The 21,306-nt window shown below is 45.5% G+C and overlaps 3 protein-coding genes across 5 annotated transcripts; 1 reads left to right on the plus strand and 2 right to left on the minus strand.

Annotated features, from left to right (window-relative positions):
• The first annotated feature begins 1,825 nt into the window (after nucleotides 1-1,825).
• LOC148317765 (uncharacterized) lies at nucleotides 1,826-5,031 on the plus strand. Its single transcript, XM_088283837.1, has 5 exons — nucleotides 1,826-2,086; nucleotides 3,110-3,151; nucleotides 3,228-3,352; nucleotides 4,039-4,080; nucleotides 4,305-5,031. The coding sequence occupies exons 1-5, from the start codon at nucleotides 1,846-1,848 to the stop codon at nucleotides 4,311-4,313; spliced, it is 459 nt and encodes a 152-aa protein (XP_088139963.1). The 5' UTR covers nucleotides 1,826-1,845; the 3' UTR covers nucleotides 4,314-5,031.
• Nucleotides 5,032-5,172: 141 nt separating this feature from the next.
• LOC148317766 (glutamate dehydrogenase, mitochondrial) lies at nucleotides 5,173-13,381 on the minus strand. Its single transcript, XM_088283838.1, has 13 exons — nucleotides 12,971-13,381; nucleotides 10,491-10,571; nucleotides 10,344-10,399; nucleotides 10,107-10,170; nucleotides 9,723-9,817; nucleotides 8,924-9,103; nucleotides 8,079-8,216; nucleotides 7,807-7,944; nucleotides 6,750-6,830; nucleotides 6,543-6,666; nucleotides 6,378-6,469; nucleotides 6,205-6,267; nucleotides 5,173-5,836 (listed from the first exon to the last, which is right to left on the minus strand). The coding sequence occupies exons 1-13, from the start codon at nucleotides 13,371-13,373 to the stop codon at nucleotides 5,717-5,719; spliced, it is 1,635 nt and encodes a 544-aa protein (XP_088139964.1). The 5' UTR covers nucleotides 13,374-13,381; the 3' UTR covers nucleotides 5,173-5,716.
• A 2,956-nt stretch (nucleotides 13,382-16,337) lies between these two features.
• LOC148317767 (endothelial PAS domain-containing protein 1-like) lies at nucleotides 16,338-21,292 on the minus strand. 3 transcript variants are annotated; one of them, XM_088283631.1, is made up of 9 exons: nucleotides 21,133-21,292; nucleotides 19,770-19,936; nucleotides 19,501-19,691; nucleotides 18,864-18,948; nucleotides 18,703-18,803; nucleotides 18,277-18,440; nucleotides 18,037-18,126; nucleotides 17,800-17,968; nucleotides 16,338-17,728 (listed from the first exon to the last, which is right to left on the minus strand). In XM_088283631.1, the coding sequence occupies exons 1-9, from the start codon at nucleotides 21,276-21,278 to the stop codon at nucleotides 17,570-17,572; spliced, it is 1,272 nt and encodes a 423-aa protein (XP_088139757.1). In that variant the 5' UTR covers nucleotides 21,279-21,292; the 3' UTR covers nucleotides 16,338-17,569. The 3 variants fall into 3 exon arrangements, with proteins under 3 accessions (XP_088139757.1, XP_088139759.1, XP_088139758.1); XM_088283633.1 differs by having other exon boundaries at nucleotides 18,037-18,143; XM_088283632.1 differs by having other exon boundaries at nucleotides 18,037-18,143; nucleotides 19,501-19,936.
• Nucleotides 21,293-21,306: the final 14 nt, after the last annotated feature.

Genomic DNA, 21,306 nt, shown 5'->3' on the forward strand with positions numbered 1-21,306 from the left:
CAAGAAACGGTTGTTATGGTGACAGAGTAGTTGAGTTGCTCCATGCATGCGCACATTCATTCATCAGAAGAGAAAGTTTCACGCACATGCACACGGACGGAAATAGAAGTTGGGGTTTATTTATTCATTTCTAACAGGGAAGTCACGTTCAAGATTGCAGCAGAGGGACGCCGATCTAAAAATAGCTCGGCGGTTTCTATTTAACGCCGGCGTAGTCTCCTCCCCCGCCGAGGCTATTTTTAGAACGCGTGAGCGACTGTCTGCCACCTCGCCGCACGTGAGCGCCCGTGCACGTGCGCTTCCGGTCTTCCCGTGACGGAGGCCGCCAGCGGGACGACGGAGGAGGGAGGATGCACAAGGATGCGGGAGGACAATGACGGTGCTGCGATGAAGGCGTGAAAAGTCATGCAGATGGATTGGGAAGTGCGGATGAGTAGAGAAAGATGAGAGAAGTTGGGTGGCACGTCTCGGTCAGGGTTTCAAGACTTGATGAAACAAAGGATGTGATTAAAATTAAGGATGCATGGGTAAGAGTTCAGTTAAGATTTCAAATTCGGATTTCACCACTCAATTGCGTGTTTAAAATGGAGGGTTCGAGGTTCAGGGTTGCAAAAATCAAGTGTATTTACGATTTTTAGCAATCATTTTTTAACTTCATATATTTCGCAATTTGTAAGTTTTATTTGTGTTTTTTTTAATCACCCAACACGGTTAGCCAAATGACGTCTCATTAACAAAACGCCCGTGTTGTATGTTGGCGACATTTCACACAAACGCATTCAATTCGCTTAGCAACATCAAGAGATGACATCTCGCTCAAATGAGATGACCAAAAGGTTCAAGAAGGCAGAAATTTTAGTGTTGGCAACAAATCAAGTGGTAACCCAGCAAGAAACTTTGCTGCCATCTTGTGGCAAACAGTAAAAAGACAGTAGAATTTTTTTAAATTTAATTTCGCGCTCCTGTTCCTTCTGTTTTGCATTCCACCTTCAAAAATCGCAATTGTGCTTTCTCGCCTGTAGGTGGCAATGTTTTCACTGATAAGCAGCAGTGAAGACGCTAGGTTTTTTTACACTTATCTCAGTTCAGAAAAACAGATTTTAAAATTCCCCCATTGCCACAAAAACAAAATGGCGTTGGGTTTTGCAGCTGTTTCACACCTCATACATGTGAGACATTTTGAAAAATCTGAATCAATTCGTTTTGAAATTTGCTTAATTGTACTACAGAAGCTTTAAAAACCCGCTTTAAACTCAAAGCCTAGATTTAAACACAAATTTGTAACTTCAACCCTAGTTTAAAACGCCAATTTCAATACCTAACCAAAGTTTAAAAACCTACTTTAAAAACCTGATTGGGGGCCACTATGCTTCGGATGCCCCCCCCCTTCAGACGGATGCCCGGGGCCCACCACCAACCGCCCCCCCCCCCCCCCCCCCCTGGCCCCACCTCTGCACACCCCTGAGCAGGCGCCTTCAACATGTGATCCTGACTCAGCATTTTTGTTCCTCTCATTGAAGTGACCGCAGGAGAGGATGCGATAAAATCCCACACGTGACAAAAACATGACATGGCAAACCCGATGACATCATCTCCCAGGGCCAGATGAGAAGTTTCCTGAAGCTGCTCGTTATGTAACTGCTAGTTTGGCATCTCCGAGAGGTGTTTCCACACACAATGAGGAAAAAAAAAAAGTGTCGGCGGTGAGGCAATGATGACGTGAGAAATGCTGCAGCATCTTTCTGCCTCGTGCGTACGCCGCCGGCTGCTGCTGCTTCCCTCCTCCCCCTTTTCCCAGCTGGAGCAGCCGAGGGAGGCGGAGTCAAGCCACACACACACACACACATGCGCGCACGCACACTGACATTTTGCATCCCGCACTTGCCGCACGCTCACCGTCAAGCATCCAGCCCGAGCCCGCCGACCGTCCGCAGCAGGGGAGCCCAGCCGTGTCGTCGCCCCAGGATGGATGCACTCATGAAGGGCTTCTCCATGGCCAAGGAGGGGGTGGTGGCGGCCGCTGAGAAGACCAAAGCCGGCATGGAGGAGGCTGCGGCCAAGACCAAGGAAGGGGTGATGTATGTCGGTAAGGCATGGGCAAAAATGGTGCAGGGGCGAGCGGATGGTGTACGAGGAAGAGTTGGGGGGGAGGGGGAGACGTGTGTTGCTTGCAAGATTGGGGGGGGGCAAAAAGAACATTTTCTAATCTTCGGAATCAAACGTGAGCATTCGAATTTGCGATGCCATCCTGTGACGTCTGCGTCACCTCTCAAGGTTACATGGAGGCGTCCGAGGGCTTCGCTTTTTTTTGGGTGGGGAAGCGACACAAAAGTGGGGGTTGTAATTATATAAGGGGGGGGTGAGGAAGATGGGCACTGCGTCACCTCATCCTTGTGTCCCTTGCGTGCCGCTTGGATGACTTAACACCTTTCACTCGGCCTCCCTCCCACCCTGAAAACATGAGGGGGGGGGGGGGGGATTACGTGCAAAACGCGCCAATAATATGCTTAGAAGATTCAAGCCACATGCTTTGATGTCCCCCTTTTCGCTAAAGCACACAGGGGGGGGACCCTGCCGCTTGCCTACGAGTGGATTAAAAAGAAGCTGTGTCATTGCATCATTGCAGTGCGTGTGCGCGTGCGTGCGCGCGTGTGCGCTGCAGCAGCATAGTGTCTGCAGGCTCAAGGCCAGCGGTGCATGTGCAGAAGAAAGAAAGAAAGAAAAAAAAAAAAAAGCGGGCCAGAAAGGCCGCAAATGCGCCAAGGTATAACGACTCCGCGATGTCGTTGTTCACTCGCCACATTCGTCCCGCTCGCCATCGCTCCCCGTGCCAGATTATATAATAAATGGCTTTAAGCTGCCTGGAACGAGCACTCGGGGCCGCACGGGCAATGCTGTCTAAATGTTACCGTCCGGTTGGGATGTTTCGGTCAGGAAGGCCCGAACCGAATCATCGGACCAGACAGGTGAGGAAAAGAAGAGAAAAAAAAAACACAAAGAGCAAGGAGCTGATTGGTCAACTGGGAAAGAGCTGATTGGTCGACAGAGGAGGAAGGCGGGCAAGAAGCGCACTCAGTTGAAACTTTGTGTGTCCTTTTCTCTCGCTCAGGTAACAAGACGAAGGAAGGCGTCGTGTCGTCAGTAAACACCGGTAGGTACATTCAACGAGCTCCAAATTATGCAAACTGAACTCGCTTTGAATTAACGCGTCCCTGCCGGCCCCCTAGTGGCCAACAGGACCGTGGACCAGGCCAACATCGTGGCGGACACGGCCGTCAGCGGCGCCAACGAGGTGTCGCAGGCCGCCACGGAGGGCGTGGAGAACATCGCCGCGTCCACCGGGCTCAACCAGGTTGGTTACCGTGGCGACCGCCTCCCACTTCAGGGACCGCTCATTTTATCGCTGTTTTTCTCCAAATTGTTTGTGTCTGTGTCGCCCTGATAGGAGGAGTCCGTAAACGAGGTGCCGACACCTTGCATGCTACCAGTATTTCGGACTAATATTAACATTTTTTGGGGGGGGGAAGATTCTTTCATTCAAAGCGCATCTCTGCTGATATGCACTACTTACACTAACAACATGGCTGTAATCGTAGAAGCGCGAGTTTATAAAAGCGCAGTTGTTGTTGTTGCTAACGTTGGTTGACCCGAGGTAGGTGCTGTCAAACTTTTCTTTTTCTCTTAGTTTCAGATCTTTTTTTTCATTATTTTCTGGGGAAGTTGTTGCAAAGTAGTGGTGGAGAAGGTTACAATGAGAAATCAAAGTTTGTGAGAGCTGGAAGAGGAAAAATAAATAAATCAGAGCTTTTATTTGACGGCCATATCGCACATCCGCGAGCTAGTGTTTCCATTTTAACCGTCGTAGTTTCAAGTATGCACGCATGTGAGCTGGCTCACTTTGTCAATCTTAACCAACACTAACACTTCCGGCATGAAGCAAGCCAGCGATTGGACGACAGCCCGGCAGCATGTTTGGACGGCTTTTTTTTTTTTAAAGTTCACAGTTGCAAAAATTCTAATATTTTTATTTTTCCTCAGGGTGAATACGGAGGGATGGAGCAAGGCGGCGAAGGGGGAGAGGTAAGACCAGACGATTCGAATAAAATCCACCATGAAGTGCAATCGCCTCATCTGTGTTCCCAATTTTATATGACATTTTTTTTTGTACTGCTGAGGTGTTTTTTTTGGGACCATTTATATCAATGTGTTGTTTTTACAATTGTCAACATATTTTAAAAAAAATCTCAATTTAATTTTCTTGTGAAATTAATAATATTTGACTAATGTAATGTCTCCTCTATCAGGGTTATTAGTTCCTGTCAGGACGTGCCCTCCAGCGGCCCCTCGCTCCCCTTCACCCTTTGCCTCGCTCAACAGGAGTCCAGGTGTTTGTTTTTCATTTTATTACATGTCTTTGTGTGTGACTTTTACCGGAACCAAAGGCGTCTGGGTGGAACTCTTCCGGATGCAGCATCCCCTCGCCTCCCATCTAGTGTCAAGTGTCGTCCCAATCAAGTACCCGAGCCCTGAAAATAAAAATTAAATGAGAGATGCACATGCATGAAACACACACGATACTGTAATTGGCAATAAAACGTACAAAGTGAAATGACAAGAAAGGCTTTTAAATGAGCAATAAAGATGACGTCACCATAACAATACGTAGTGTCTGCCTATCTGAATAAAACGTTTTTGTGTACTTACCTGGTTGCATGGCATCCTAAAATCATCATGGGGAAGCTTTCATGGCGGATCGAGAAGTCTGCTCAGATGGAATTCTGGGAAATGTAGTCGTTTAGCAGCGGCATTTTACGTCAGCGTTGTTTTGTGCTCCAGCCCAGCAAAGTGTACTCGCGTTTGTGTTTAAGCCCAACAAATGCGTTATTCCGCCGCCATTAGACATGAAATGACTGCATGTTGCCTTATTAAGCAATCTGTGATACACAAACACACACACAAATACAGTTTAAGTTAGCATTATAGCTGATTTTATAAAAGTAAAATAAAAAAAATTGTTGTTGTTGGAAACCACTTTTTGTGTCTGCTTTTGTATTAAGTGCACTTCATAACACTGCACAACTTGTACACATAAAATATATTTCATCGCCTGCTACTATATTTACCGAAATAATTTGATTAACAAAAATGCATAAAGAAATCAAACTTCGAAACTGAGGTTTTAACATTTTATTGTTTTCCCCCCAAAAAAGGAAAAAAAAATACAAAAAAGAAAATTATATTTGAAAATGAGGACATGGACGGTTAAAATAAGAGCAGGACAGAGACGGCAAACCCCGTAGACGCCCACTTTTCTTGTCCGAAGGAAAAGCTGCATTACAAAACTTCATCGGGGGAAATGAAAATCTTCTACTGGAAAACAAAAACGTCACTAATAGTGAAAACTTTGCCAATGACACTTTATAAGATTTTTTTATTGTGATTATATTAAATCCCTTTTTTCCAGCATTAAGGCAGCTGCAGTGCTCATCACAGCCAGTGGGGGGCGCACAAAAGGTGGCGATCAAACTACAATGAATTGCCAACATAATCTTGATTCTGTGGAGATGTTCAACTTTGTCTGCTTTTTCTTACATGTCAAGGCGGGTAAACAACGACAAAGACGACGAAATATGCAAAGACGCTGATATGTTCTCAAGGCTGTTTAAAGTTTGACGGGTGCGGGGAGGGAAAGACGGCGGCAGGGTGAGGGACGCATTTATGTGAAAGTGAGGCCGGCCTCATTGTACACCTTGAACACCTTCTCGATGGCGTTGACGTAGGCGGCCGTCCGCAAGTCCAGGCCCAGGTTGTACTTGCTCGCCGTGCGCATGATTTGCTGGAAAACAAGCCACATGACACTTAGAATATCAGAACATGATTTCATTTCAATTTGAATAAACAAGATGGAAATTGCACATAAATACATGAAAATGCCTGCACTACAGGTTAAATATAAATTGACTCTAATGAAAAGTACTGTGCTTTGAAAAAAAAATAAAAAGTTGCTTTCTGATAGTGTCAACATTTAATTTAGTGGTTCTTAGCATACCACTAGAGGGAGCCCTCACACCACTAGCCATACTTCACAAAGCACTCGATCAGAGCTGTCCAACGGAAATACAATACAAATGTATTTAAATCGTGAATTTGTCTGCATCTGCATCTGTCAGTACGACTCAAAAAAATATGAGCAGCATGGCTTACCCTGGCGGATCTCTCCATGGTGTAGGCCAAGCCGGAGTGGACGATGTCCTTCTCGGAGGCACCCTGCAACACAAAGTCACTTTCAAAACGCTCCCATTTGTGCACCCAAGCATCGTGAGAGAGCGCTTAGTGGGCGGAGCTTTCCGTGCAAACCAAATTGCGCATCTACTCACAGCAACTCTAGCCTGGAAGTCGGCGGTGGGCACGATCGGGATGGGTCCGCCCTGCTTGCCAAATTTGCGCTCCAGACTCTCCTGCACCGACACTGGAGGAGACAAACAATTTTGTTCCAGAGCGGACACAAAAGAGGATTTCTTTTATTTGCGTCTTGTTCTCACTTAGCAGGTGGTAGTTGGAATCCCGCTCGTATTTGAAGGTCAGGCGTCCGTAGCTCACGTGGTTGAGATTCTTCAGCCACTCGAAATAGGACACCGTCACGCCGCCGGCGTTCAGGTACATGTCCTGCAGGGGGAGACGCCGGCGCAATTGCAGTCGTCCTACGCACCACTCGAGATTTGCTTTCAATTTGCCAGCGGACGACTTACAGGAATCACCATGACGTTGTTGGCCAGGAAGACCTTGTCGGCGTCGGGGGTGGTGGGACCGTTGGCACCCTCGGCGATGATCTGGGCGAGAACAAAAAAAATATTAAACACATTTTGATGCCAAGAACGCTGGAAACGTTGAGATATTTTTGCATTGGAAGAAAATCAATCATTTTTTGTGGGCCAGTGTGACCATTACGCTTTAAACTTCTTAAAAAAAAGAAAAAAGAAAAACATATCGTTGCTATCGAGTGGTGCGCTGACGTCTCCAAAGTCACATTAGCATGTTAAATTTTCAAACTGTCATTCATCAAAGTCGCAACACCTCCAAAAGCACAAAAAGGTTTTCATACTTCAAAGCAAATGAGTCACATCCTCTCAATTTTTTTTTTCAGAGCCACAACTTGCGCAATAAACAAAACGATGAGCTGAATAAGATTAATTAATGGAAAAGAAATTGCACGCTGTCACCTTTGTGGCTAACTCGTCCCTTCAGCGCCAAATGCCATGATGCTTTTTTAACAAATCAAATTACTTAAATCTATCCAACCAAACCATTTTTTTATTTTTCGCCTAATAAAAAAAACTAAAAAAAAACTGACTTTAGAATTCGAAATCCCTTTATTGTCATTGTACTCAAGTGTGCAACGAGATTAGATTAGAAGATTTATATCTTCAGGCAACAATGCTGACAGTTTTCTTTTCCACACGGTGGAGTTGTTCTTGAGCCATTTTCAACATTTTAAAATGAAGCATAAATATAATAGGACCCATTGATGGAAAAAAAAGACCATATTTGGACATCCTGTCCCCGCGCAGCACCAGTGAGTGTACTTTTTTTTTTTTTTTTTTTTTAAATGTCTGCAGGATATTCCACGTTTCGTAAGTCACCTCTTATTTGTCAAAGTTGACCAACAAGTTTCCAAAGTCTATTTGCTCCAACTGACGGTTTTTGTATGCAGCATAAAAGCAATAAAAAGATGGTGGGGGAAAAAAAAAAATAATAGAGATGAGAGTTCTTTGCTAACAAAATGGAGGGAGGGGCGGCGGTGTTCACCTTGGCCTTGATCTTGGGGGCATTGTGACGCGTCAGCTGCTTCTCGCCGGCGGCCGGGATCAGGATGTGGCAGTCGGCTTCCAGAATGTTCCCATCGTAGGGTTTGGCGCCCGGGAAGCCCACGATGGAGCCGTGTTGCTGTCGGGTCGAGTCACACACACGCACGGGGGGGGGGGGGGGGGGTTGAGGCAGGGGTCAGGTTGCCACGGTGACACCGAGGTGTATTTTGAGACGTGAAAACAAGACGGGAGAGAAGTAAGAAGAGGCCGTACCAGTTTGTAGTCCTCCAGTTGCTTGGGGTCGATGCCGTCCGGGTTGTAGATGGCGCCGTCGATCTCGCCGATGCCCACGCACTTGGCGCCGTACCTGTGCAGGTACCTCATGGAGTGCAGACCCACGTTGCCGAAACCCTGACACACAAACGCATACGGTAGCGGAATCTTGAATTCCTGGCCATTTGGGCAGATCATGTGAACACAAGTTTCAATTTGACTTCACTTTTAATATTTATTGTTCCTTTTCAACATTTCAGCAAAAGTGGTGGTTTGATGTGAGGGGATCTCAAGTCATTTTTTTCCCCATTAAAATGAATGGAAACACGATGACTCTTTTTTCCGTCTCCTCTACCTCCCCAAAAAATATTTTTGCAATTCTGCATTTTTCTTGTATAAAAAACTAACACACAGAATGTGACAGCCGTCGCCTGAACTAAACAAAAAATTATTTCTTTTCAATGATTCCCGCTTAATGAGATGGTCGGAACAGTCGCTATTGTTCCAGATGAGCGAGGAGTGCCGCTTAATTCTCTGCCGGCTAAATCTCCAAGATGATGTCATCTACGCTCGATGCAATCCGCACACAAAACACTCAAAGGAGGATTATCCTTTTGATCCTGGATGTTGCCAACAAGCTGCTGTTCCCACTCCACTGGCCTTCATCTTTATACTCAGTGCAAATCTCGACTCCTTCACTAACTTGTCGCCTGATCGGCGAGATCGGCTTCCTCTTTCACAAAACCTACTTCTTGTTTTCGCAGACACTAAAAAGCCGACGACATCGCAGCTCCGGCCCATCGAAAGCGGTCACCTCGCTCCCGCTCATCGCCACATGTAGTCACCTGGACGATGAAGGTCTTGTCCTTGAAGCCGGGCGTCAGTCCCAGCATGCTCATGTAGGACGCCTCGTTGATGAAGTTCTCGATGCCGTGGAAGACTCCGCGACCGGTGGCCGAGATGCGGCCGTGGATGCCGCCCTGGCTGATGGGCTTGCCCGTCACGCAGGCGTGCGCGTTGATGTCCTGTCGAGACAAAAGACGCATACCAACATTTTAAGAAGACTATCGTTTGGAGTCTGCCTCCAACTGGCCGTGAGAGGTACTGCACCCTGCACGACTTTCTCACAAAGCAGATGTGAGTGATGCGTGTGTGTTAAAAATATATTCTTTTTTAAATCAAACCAATAATTAGAACCCAATTTGAATGTCTCACCCTGGTTTGAAAACTAGAGCTTGTCTTCTTATTGCTGGTGTACCTAATGTTGTGACCAGCTTGGGCTTTTCAACATGAGACAGGGTGTGGCCAAAAAAGTGCTCAACTTGTAATGGAACAATTCGTAGACACCTCATCTGAAACTTTTTGCAGAGTTCATGTTGTCTTGTTAATCCATTATTGATACATCAATAACTTGACAAGTGGGGAAGACGGCTTGTTTGCTTGCTTTCAGCCCAAAGAGAGAGAGAGAGAGAAGAGGAGAGGAATGTTTGCTCTGGTGGGAAGGGAGAGGCAGGAAGCTGGTGGTTCGGAGTGACTCACTCCTTCCACTTTGCTTCGTGTTTACCGAAAAAAAAAAAAAGAAAAAGGGAACAGATGCCAAATGCAGGCTAGAGTTTGAAGCGGCCCAACTTTGCTCGAACTGACCGTGTGCGCGATGGTGTTGGCGTAGGTGTCGGCGATCCAGGACATTTCCCGCTCGCCTGTGCTCATGTCGGGAGCCGGGACGTCGATGCCGGGTCCTGGTCGGGAGAGAGATGATGAGGCCATTTTCAAGATGGCTCCTTTTTTTTTTTTTTAAGCCATCACAGAAACCGTGTGGAATATTCTAAACACAAGCTTCAGCTTTCAAAGTTGAAACCTCGGCTGATGTTTAAAATGTTCCAGAGCGCGGTCCAAAAACTTAGGCGGGGTTTCCAAACTGAAGATGGGGGAAGGGTGCAGTCTGAGCTGGGATGTGTGGGGAGTTTTTATTTTTTTTTTTTTTGAGGCTGCAGGCTAGCAAAAAATATGAAAGACGTTGACGCTCACCAATGAAGCCCTTCTTGGCCAGCTCGATGGTGAATCTCCTGGTGATCTTTTCCAGCTCGTTGTCCTGCCAAACCATGACATTATCGTTTACCAAACATTGGAAACGCTAATATTAGCTTATCGACGTAGAAGGCGCGACACGCGTCATTTCCTCACAAGACTCCATTTTTTCCTGAATTCCCCTTTTGATCAAAGATCATATTGTGTTGCGGGTGTGGCGGCGGCGTTATGACTCACAGAATAATTCCTGGGGTTGATCTTGACTCCAGCTTTGGCCCCGCCGAACGGCACATCTGGCAAAGGAGAACAACTTGGCTTGCAATATTCGTGACAGCAAAGATGTGGTCAAAAGAGCCCCAAATTGAAAGACTCGCTCCAACGTACCCACAACGGCACATTTGTACGTCATCAAGGAGGCCAGAGCTTTCACCTCGTCCACCGACACCTCGGTGCTGTAACGGATACCTGAAACACAAAAACATGTTACCACGGTGACGGGCTTTCCAAAAACAATTTTCTTTTTTTTTTTTAAGTGAGTGTGATGACTTCTAGAATATAATTTGTGAGACAGTCCAACATTTTTCTCCTAGCTGGCACGACTCGTTTACACGGGTTTAATAATTAGTAAGAAATCGTTGACACACCTTTCATTATGAAAAATAATTTAAAGATAATTTGAGCAAATTTGTTTTCTCACCAGCGTGTCTAAGTTAAACTAAACGCTTCATCCAGCTTGGCCAGGATGAAAGTGCACATCTTCAAAAAGCTCATTCAATTTACGCAGCTGTCAGCACTTTGCACGTGAATTGAATTAAAGTCTGATTTAAAAAATAAATAAAAGAAATGCAAGGCCTGATCTTTTAGATCCTTTGCAAACATCAGCTGAGCCACCACGAGTGAAGACGGGAGGACAATCCCAAGCTTGTGATGTGATCAAATTATAAATCTGGGAAAACAGGCCGCCCCCCTCCCTTCTTTCATTTATCCACCACGACATTGACGTCACGCAACAACCGTCGCAAATCAAAGAGCAGATTCAGTTGAAAGAGAAGCACTGCCGGTTGATTCTCATCGGACTTTGGATCACACAAATTGATATTTTACTAACCTCAAAAGGTTTTGCCGTTGACACCACTTTGAAATAAGATTGCAAAATGACGGAAATTTGACATGAAAGTTGGAAACTGAATAGAATTGAAGAATTGATTAAAACAAGCAAATTGTGAGTAAAGTTGACTAGAGAGAGCCAGGAAGAGTTTCACAAAAATGCTTAAGCGACCTTTAAGGAGCTGGAGTCACAGTGGCTCCTTGTGAGTGTTTTCATTTTTTGATTTGCGTTTCTGTCCTGCTTCAATCACTAAAAGCGCATTTGCCAATCGTGGCTACCCCACAAACGATTAGCCCCATAATAAAAGAAGAATGTATCGGAAAACAGTCAAATGTTCGGCATGGAATTCATCTTAACGTTTGAATGAGCAATTCGAAACGTTTTTTTAGAGGGTGGGCGTCGACCATCTGCAGCGGGTCACCAATAGCGAGAGTTCCCGATACTTTGGTGTCACTCCCACAATGACGATGATGCACCAAAGGCAGCCTTGAAAGGGGGCGGGGCGTACCCAAAAACACCTCTTTGAACTTTGCAGCGCAAAGTCAAGGGTCTCGGCGCCACGTCAATCATTAAACGCGCTCGGTTTTCTTGCTGACCCAAAAGTGGATTGGACTCGACTCGCCTTTAAGTTGCCTTGAGGGAGAAACCAGCCGGGCGAGGTAGAAACACGGCTGCCCCAGAATAGTTTGTGCATCCAGCAGGTGCGCGAGTGTTAACAGCAACAACAGCCGACGAGGCTCCTTACTACGACGCCTTCCCCCACCCGTCACGGGCAAATGGGAATGCAAGGAGAAAAGACTTCCCTCCCTCCCCCGTCGACACTCCCACGCACTTTCGCCATACATCACATCTCACCCACTGTTAAACTACCCAGAATGCACTGCGGGGGCATTGGACCTACATAGATTAGGCCTTGAACTTTACAGTGTCAAAGGTGGACAGTAGTGTCCAAAGTCTGCTTGGGGGGCCATTTTATGGCCGTGCAAGTTGGTTTTCGTTTTGATTGCCAACGCATTCTAACTTAAAGGGGAAAATAAAAAGCTAAGAGAAAAAAATAGGCTGGGGAACACTGAAGTTTATTCACCTATAAAACAAAGCAAAGCGAAGCCTGAAATCTCCAAGTATATTACAATCAATCAGCTTTTTTTATTTTTTTTTCAACGGGACACATAACACCTGCTCGTTAGAAATCATGTGATTTGTTGAATTTGGATTCAAAAGTCCTGCAGCTCATTTTACTAATCATATTCAGTAAAAAATAAAATAAAAATAAAAGGCACCAATAACAAACTTATCTAAACTCATCTACTCCAAACCTTTAATTGTATTCAATTACTTTGGTCTTTTCATGTTAGATTAACACCTGCATGACTGTGATTTAACTTCGATAAACACATTCGTACAAGAACCCATTAATAAAAATAAAGGCGTATCATAATAACTAGGATTGCTCATTTTGGTTATGTTCCAACCACAGGAACGTTTTCAAGGGAAGAGGCCAAATAGTTCAACCAGAACCAGATGTGAACTGCTAGCTTTCAAAGCTCGTAGCTACAGATAAGCGAAAATATTTAAATGCAAGTTGGCGTCGAAAGTATTACAATTAAAAGTGAGAAAACAGTGGCGTGTTATTAGCTGTCGGGAAAAAGAAGAGCGGACAGTTTGCTGCGTAACAAGCTCGAAAAGCGCAAAGTAATGCTAACGGGATGCTAGGCTAAGCGCTAGCTGTCAACCTGGGAGGTCCTCCAGCGCTCACCTCCCTTGCAGGGCGTCCGGTGCTGGCTGTGCTGGGCGCGGTATCCTTCCACCACCTCCCACTCGCCGTTGTCCCGCTTGATGGGGAACGACACGCTGAGGACGTGGTTACACGGCTTGATGATGCGCAGGATGCCCCGCACGCGGTGCCGCTTCTGCTCGGGGGTCTCGCGAGTGCGCAGGTCCTCCACCAGCTTGTCTTCCACGATGGCGGCGCCGCGGTCGAAGAAGCCCTCCACCATGCGGAAGAAGTTGGGGTCGTCCGGCTGCTGCCCACTCGCAGCGTCGGCATAGCGGCGGACCCGCAGCAGCGAGGCGGACGCCGGGAGCGCGGAGTCCACGCAGCTCGAGGCCAGCGCGCTGCCCGCCGAGCGGCTCAACAGCTCCCCGAAGTAGCGATACATGGCCGCGGTGAAAGTTGGGTGAAAGGCGGCGAAGACGACGGGCGGAGGGCGGACTGTGGTCCTGTGGACGGCGACGGGAGGTGGGAGAGAGCGAGACAGAGAGAGACCGAGGTGCTCCTCACCGTGTCGGGACCTCCGAGCGAGTGAGGATGGACATACTGGGCGGGTTTGCTTTAAAAGGCAGCGGAGAGCCAGACAACAACCGAGGAGGGCACCGAGGGGGGCACGCGGAAGGAGGAGGAGGAGGGCGACGTAGCCTGACGTGCGTGCTCCCGCTTGCGCCGCAGTTGACCGTGCGCGCGCCCGCTCTGCGTACAAAGCGTCTGAAAACGCCAACCATGACACTCGCCATTGTTTTATGGTGTATGCTGTTTGGATCTTATTCATTTGTTTGTCTAATTTCGACTTTATCTGCAGCCGTCTCTTGGTTGTTTTGAAAGTGAGCCGTCATATACTGGAAATTGGCAAGTAATTGATCCCAACCCTAAACGGTTTGTCATTGACAAGATGGCGGCAAATGGCTCATTTTCCGCCCCTGATTTCAAGTAAATTACAAGATAGCTTCCCCTAGAATATTTGCAAATGCTGAATATACAGAGGCTCACTTGATTTACGGATTAAACTGTTAAAGAAACATTTATTTTACTTCTGCTGTATGAATGGCAATAGTTGGAAGCATCCATAAATTGCACCTTCTGCCATCTAGTGGAAGAGCATTGAACTGTTCGGCCTGTCACCACACGTTACGCGCCTAGAAGTTGTTGTAAAATTATACTTTTTCAAACAAATTAAGTTCAATTGGATAATAACTAACTAATGGGACAGCTCCAGAACAATTTTGATATTAAATTCTATTTTTGTGTAATAGTGTAAACATTAACTGAAACCTCTCATGAAAATTGCATTTTACTCTAACTTTTATGTATAGTCTCCATTGAAAAAATGAGATTATGGCACCCTAGGAAACATGTGCAATTGAGCCAACGTGTGAGAGGTCAACAGGTCATGGGTGTTTTTGAGTGCTTGAAAGTGTGTGTGACAGCTGGATGAAATGGGGAGGTGGCCAGCGAGGGTCTTTCGGGGAGAGGAGAGAGCATTGGGGGTGGAAGTGGGCGAGTGGGAGTCGCTCCCCTCTGTTGACGTCGGCAGCCTGCTCAACTATGCTGTCAACGGCACACTTGCAAGGCATTGTGGGTCGGTCAGTCCCAATCTTTTTGCAGGTCACCAAGTACAGTTTCACACTTTAGTGTGTCCATCGTCAACTAAGTATTCTGTTTACTTTTACTATATCTCTTGAAATTGGTGTTACCTTCAAGGACAGTCTTTTTGAATGAAAAAAAAGTGGAATTGTTCCATAATGTTAAATCTATGAAAGATACACTGAGGTTGGTGTTGCCTTCAGAGACAGTTGGAAATCTCCACATTCTAATCTATAATTGTATTTTGTACAGGTACCAAAAAAGCCAAAGCAAAAAACCCAGTTTGGCCCATCGATTGTTCAACAGAAATGAGTCACGACTGGCACTGGAAAAAGAGATGAAAAAAAATGGATCGATCTGAAGTGGACGTGACTGATGGGGTGTTCCATCACACATACGTGCCGTTCAGCCTCATTTGGCATGCAGGGGCAAAATGAAAATTGTACGCGGAGATGTAACGGACTGGACTTAAACCCGTGGACTCTACACGGCAGATAAGCACTCAGAACAGGGACAAACAAACACAATCACAGACAGTCACTCAGTGCAAAAACAAGATCTTAGCAACCAACACGTTATACGTATTAAAACAAACGTTGCAACGGAAACCTGTACGGCCGTGTCAGGTTCAGCATACAACAACTGTATTATTTTATATTGAACCACAAAAACACGGCGTGATTGTCAAGGAATAAGCACATCGCTACAAAAACAGGAAAGCGGCAAGAATAAGGAGAAGAATGTGGATATTTTTTCATCGCCTCATTCATTGCTACGCAGTTTGGCGACAGAGACTCTCCACACTTTGCTTTCCCGCCAACCCAAAACATTTCCATACATTTTTAGGCTGCAGAACATAATGGAAAACAAACTTCTAGTCATACATTTTTTATGAGATGAGCATACAAATCATATTAAGGATCCTCAAAAGATGACCTGTTGTTTTACTTCAATCACCTCAACCTCAACCTCATAGGTCGCCGCCCCCTCCCCCTTTTCTAGTAGCAAGTCAAAGGCTGCAACGGCGCCGTGTCATTGGCTGAGAGCCCGACAACACCCACCGGACGGGAAGGACGTCGTGGTGTGACGATGATGATGGGGGTGTGGACTTGTGTGCGTGTGCGCGTGGTCGTGTGCGTGTTGCTGTTGTGAGTAGTCACATGCTGCATTGACGTGAAACAGCAGCAGCGCTACAAGGAGGTGAAAATGGTCGCTTACTCCTCCCTTGACATGCAGAGGACAAAAAAGAAAAAAAAAAAGTCAGCTCACGGTACACTGACAGAATGCACTCTAGACGCGCGCACATGCGCGTGCACGCACACTCACACAGTAGTGACTCGGCTGTGGGTCACCTTGAAATCCTGCTCACAAGGCACATATTTGACTTGCAATAATCCTATTCTTTAATGACCAAGAGATCAAGATAAATATGAAATATTACTGCAATAGTGCATTGAAAATATCTTGATTTTAATATTGTAATCCAACACATTATGCGCCTTGTACACTTTTCTTCTTCTTATAATGCATTGCCTCTCTATGGCAACTCCATTTAAAGGGATCAGCTTTAAATAGTAAAAAGTCAACTTGTTGCCTAGCAACTGTACTGTACTGACCCGCCAGCCACGTGGCTTGGACCCAACCAAGGTAAAAAGAAATCAGAATTTTTTTTATCATTCTTAGGAATTGAATTAAATTTGGTTAATTGCTCATTTTTTAAATGAAATCCTAAAATTGTAGCACCGTGAATCCAGTACAGCTGCGATTTGCAACAACGTCAGGTGTCCTTTATTCAATTTTCGTGAATTTTGTTACACAAAAAACATTTTTGTTCATATGGCACCAACGCACTGGATAGTAACAGGCGTACAAAAAAGTTAAAGGAACATAATAGAGCTGTGTCGACACTTTTTAAATACATATTTCTTTTTACTGCGACCAAACGAACACTAGATGGCGCCAGAGTCTTTCCACGCTACATTTATTGCAACCGTGTGAGGCCCCGTCACTTCAAGCAATGTCACTTCAACTGGTTACAGAAATGAAAGGTGAAGACAAAAATATTATAAAGTAGCAATATTATTTGAATGCAGATGAATAAAGGAAGCACAACGAATCCGTGGTTAGCATGTTTTGTCTCCTAGCTCAGAGATTCGGGGTTGGAATCAGGGCAGCTTGCAGAGTTTTTCTTCAGGTGTCTTCCCAAATACCAAAAACATGCATAAGCTTAAGTGTGGCGAAACGGAATGAGAAAATGAAAATCAAACAAATTGAACCGCATTTCAAGCACGGAATGTCGTCTCAAGTCATTGTTGTAAAGTCAGTTGAATGGAAACGGCGTGAGTGGTTTACGTGTGGAGGCCAAGAGGTAAAAAGTTGAAAAGGTTCCCACGAGAACTCTCCCGCTGAGCGTCTCTGTTCAGGAAGTTGCGGCTTCGCCTCGCGTCTGCTCACATCTCCCCATCGACACACGCACACACTCTCGACGTGTGTGTGCGTGGAGCATCAATGTCTGACGCTTTCGTTATCAGTTCACGTGTTCGCCGACCGAGAAGGAAACCCCAAAGGAAGTAAAGAGAGAGGTCAAAAACGAGGCAAACGGGTCGCTTTCGACACTCTCGCGCACTGCGGCCGGATAACTGTCTGACGACCGCAATCAGAGCCACCAAAAATCAGTCTTGGCTTTTTGGTTGAACAAAGCTTGCGAAAAAGGTCCGACAAATAGCCAAAACGGAGGCAACAGTGACAGCTTCAAACTCAAATCGCTGACTTGTTCTTTGTTTTATGACATGGGTTCTTGAGTCTTTTTTGGGGGGTCTACCGAAGTAAGTGCGGCGAAGTAAAAATGGTTAAAAAAAATGGCTGCTAAATGGCACACTTGCTGTGTTTTTTCAGGTCTTGAGACTTTTTTGTGGGCCTACTCCCAACAGATGTAGCTACCAAATGTCACGTTGCAAGTGAAACTGGAATCTGCGGCTGAATTTTCAAAAAGCTTTTTCACTTACAGCTTGAGCTGAAAGGACTGCAAACTGCCATGACGGACTCCATTGAAAAAAAAAAAATGAAAGGGTTGCATCCGTTCCTCAGCAGCAGGTCACGCTCCGACGTTGCATTCACTGGTCCAGCGAGAGCCGCAAAAACGGCTCCTCCACGTCGCTGTCGCACATACGAACACATTTGCGTCATTGTGACATTGCCCGAAAAGCTCGCAACATCTGTGGCGATACCTTAGCACGTAGGTGACGCAGAGGATCAAGAGGCTTTGCGGCGGCCCGCTTCTCGACATGGACGCTCGGGCCACTGGCATAACGGCGCCGTGGCTCTCCACCCGCACGTACCCGCCGCCCCTCACGAGCATCCTGTAGTGACCGCTGACCGACTGGCTCTTGGAATACACTAGAAAACACAAACAACAGTTAAAAATAAAAAAAATAAAAAACTTTGGATGATCTGTTGCTACTCACAGTTGATGTGATATTTGGTCAAACAGATTGTGTCCAGCGCGTGACAAAGCTCGAAAATGGAGCGGCCCACCAGCTCGTGAGGGCTGTACCCTAAAATTGACAACACTCTTCACATACGCACACAAATTAGAAGATAAATCAAATGAATGTGACCGATGACCTGTACAACTCATTTGACAAAAATAAAAAAGCTGGTTGGAAAATGCGTGATGACACCTTGGCGAGTGCGTTTGAGGTCACCTGTGGTCGCAGTGCGTGAACTTCATGTCCATGCTGTGCTGGCTGCTGAAGGTGCGAGCGCACAGGAGCGTGTGAGACACGGGCAGAGGGCGACAGGTGAGCAGCAGGCAGGACGCCAGGGAGGGGTCGGCGCAGGCCCTCGCTCGGCCTCGGCACTGCAACACCTACGACGGCCAATCACCGTCGACAAAGTCCACAAAAATGACAAGGAAAGAATTGTAAAAAATACAAATGGAGAAAGCTCATTGTGCAAAAAGTAAAAATTGAAGACAATTTGAAATATAGCCACAAGTGTGTCAACTCAACATATTTGAAAATAAATCTGATAATACAAAATTAATTAAAAAAAATTTGAATGTTGAAATGAAATTAAAGCAAACGCTGAAAACACAAAGATTGAATCAAGTGAAACTATTTGTGAGCAACCTTCCACGAGGCGGACTTGAGGTTGGTGCTTCGTCCTCGGAGGGTCAGGGTGCTTTTAATCCTCACCACAAAGTCACGCTTTGTGTCGTTCCAAGACTCCACTTCAAAAGAAAAAAAAAATTATGTGCCAAGCTCAGGCCAACACGCACGTGCTCACACACCTGCAGAAAGGCGGAGGTTACTTCTGATTTCTTCGTGGTCACACGGGTGAGTAAATTCAAACACGTTGTGGCCCATCAGCTCAGTCTGGGGAGGAAAAATTAAATCCTCAATAGGCATTCTCACCTTTCTGCATGTGTGTGTGTACTAATTCCACAGAATTATATTAAAACAGAAAAATCAATCAAACCACAGGGCATCAGTGTTAAGGTGAGTAGGAGTTCATTTCCGAGAAGCAGGAGTCACAAGTCGAGTGAGGAGGATGCAAGCGAGCGGGAAAGGTTGATGTGGGCGTCATCGCAAGAGAATATTTCATTGACAGGAAATGAAGCCAAGTAAATCAGAGGTGTCAAACTCAGGTCCTCGAGGGCCACTTTCCTGCCCGTTTTCCATCGCTCCCTGCTGCAGCACACCTGATTCAAACGATGAGGCGGCAAACGTCAGACAACAGAAAATTCTGAAGGAACCGGATCACGACTCTGATCATTTGAATCGGGTGTGTTGCAGGAGGGAGAGAAGGGAAACATGCAAAATAACCACACTGGAAGTGAATGATACAAGCGGGGGGCCTCGGGATGGAGCCCTGAGGCACACCTGCAATGTCTGGAAAAGTGTCTGAGCAGAAGGACGTGTGTAAACCTGCGTGAGGCCCAAGTAGCGGCTGACATTGTCAGACAGGAACATCATGTCCCCCTCGGAAGACAGAACCATCACAAATCCCTCCAGGATCGTCAGGTAGACGTTGGTTTCTTCCGCGACCTCCATCGCGTTCTTTAAATCCAGACGGATATCGGGTCCTCCCAGGAAGAACTTTGATGCGTACATTTGATCTGTGGATTGCGACGCAGGGATGAAGCTAAACAAAATTCCCAAAGTTGAAGCGGGTATTGAGGCGTACGGCGCGTCACCTTGTAGCAACGCTTTGAGTCGCATGTAGCAGAGCGCCAGGCGGATGACCGACGGCTTGTCCAGGTGATCTCTGACGGACGCTCGCAGCGGCAGCAGGCGGCACAAATCGCCAAACACATCCGACTCCACTCGCCGACGCTTCCGGGCTGCCTCGCGACTGATCGCCCTGCCAGAAAGAAACGTGTCATATTCAAAAATGGCCAGGGACTGGCATACGCTGGGACACAGCCGCAGGTGGGGAGGAGGTCATATGGAGTGGATGTAAAAAGTCTACACACCCCTTTTCAATCCTAATATTTGTTTTATATTAATTAAAAAAAACAGCAACTAAAATGATTACAAAACCTTTTCCACCATTTGAGAAGTAAACATTAACATGTAAGAGAGTGAGATTGCATAAGTCTGCACACCCTCTGGTGATGCGGGTTTGCACAGAATAACTTTTTTAAAAATACCCACAAATAAAGTTCAGATGTTCTGGTTGGCTTTTCTTGACATTTTTTTTTTGCTTCAGTAGGTTTTGTGCCAGCATTAATATGTAATTAACCTCCAATTATTGTTTTAAAAACGCTCACCTGTTGAGCTTTTGTAGCAACAGGAAAGCTTCCATTTGATGGTTTGATGTCTGATTTTTTACTTCATGCAGCCGTGGTTGTTTTCAAAGTGCTCTCAAAGTCTCGTTGAGTTGAATTTTCACGAGAGCAATTTCTCAAGTGAATGTGGTTTTTATGTCGTTATTTTACATCCTCATTTATTAAAACTCGTTCATAAGTAGCTGTTCAGTTCTTGAGGAGGTATCGTGCATTGTAGAACTGGATTTGATTTATTTTCTTAATTTTGATTGCGTATATTTTATGAACCTCGACATTGAAACTTGAACCGTGAAGTTAACTTTAAAAGTCTTTGGGGAATTACTATTTATTAATTTACAAAATTGAAACTTTAAGAAGACACAAGGGAAAAACGTAGTTTTTGCAAAATAATTACAAGAAAAATTCAAATTTTTGGACATGGATTTTTTTCATTAACATTAGCAAAAAGAAATAAAATATAATAATATAAAATACGGCAATAAAAATAAGATGAAAGCATAGAAAATGTAACTAAAGTATTTATTTTTTATTAAAACTAAAAATAAAGAATAGAAAAAAACGATTGGTGAGAAAATGAAATACGTTAGCATGCAATTTTCACTCAAATTTGTAGAAGAATGTACGACATGATTTGGAAAGAACTAACTTGCAAGTCCAAATATTGAATTATTTCATTACAGTATGCTCGTTATTGCACTTGTAAAATTTGCCACTTCATCCTCACAAGTCAAAGCAAAATTTACAAATGATTTATTAAAAGTCAATTTACCTTCTCCTCTCCTTGTCAACCCGCATCACGTTGAGCGTCGGCCGTCTAGTCCGTCCGTCATCAATTAGACAGCGATGACTGAACTGCAGTTCAAAGGTCATCCAGGAGAGAAAGAGCATCCCCCTCCCCTCCCCTCCCCTCTGCATGCATCAGCCGCAGCCTCACAAGTGAGAA

Source organism: Idiotropiscis lumnitzeri, chromosome 20 (assembly GCF_059441095.1).
Source record: "Idiotropiscis lumnitzeri isolate Australia: NSW breed Sydney's pygmy pipehorse chromosome 20, RoL_Ilum_1.0, whole genome shotgun sequence".
Lineage (NCBI taxonomy): Eukaryota > Metazoa > Chordata > Actinopteri > Syngnathiformes > Syngnathidae > Idiotropiscis > Idiotropiscis lumnitzeri.

Bases quoted from the DNA above. Each gene is read 5' to 3' on its own strand.
- LOC148317765 (XM_088283837.1), top strand. From the start codon at position 1,846: ATGCGCGCACGCACACTGACATTTTGCATCCCGCACTTGCCGCACGCT. The intron at 3,152-3,227 runs GTAGGTACATTC...CCGGCCCCCTAG, and splicing joins CGTGTCGTCAGTAAACACCG to TGGCCAACAGGACCGTGGAC. The intron at 3,353-4,038 runs GTTGGTTACCGT...ATTTTTCCTCAG, and splicing joins CGTCCACCGGGCTCAACCAG to GGTGAATACGGAGGGATGGA.
- LOC148317766 (XM_088283838.1), bottom strand. From the start codon at position 13,373: ATGTATCGCTACTTCGGGGAGCTGTTGAGCCGCTCGGCGGGCAGCGCG. The intron at 6,667-6,749 runs GTAAGTCGTCCG...CTCCCCCTGCAG, and splicing joins ACAACGTCATGGTGATTCCT to GACATGTACCTGAACGCCGG. The intron at 6,470-6,542 runs GTGAGAACAAGA...TGTCTCCTCCAG, and splicing joins TTCCAACTACCACCTGCTAA to TGTCGGTGCAGGAGAGTCTG.
- LOC148317767 (XM_088283631.1), bottom strand. From the start codon at position 21,278: ATGCAGAGGGGAGGGGAGGGGAGGGGGATGCTCTTTCTCTCCTGGATG. The intron at 19,937-21,132 runs GTAAATTGACTT...TCTTTCTGGCAG, and splicing joins GTTGACAAGGAGAGGAGAAG to GGCGATCAGTCGCGAGGCAG. The intron at 18,127-18,276 runs GTGACCTCAAAC...TGTCAATTTTAG, and splicing joins TTCACGCACTGCGACCACAG to GGTACAGCCCTCACGAGCTG.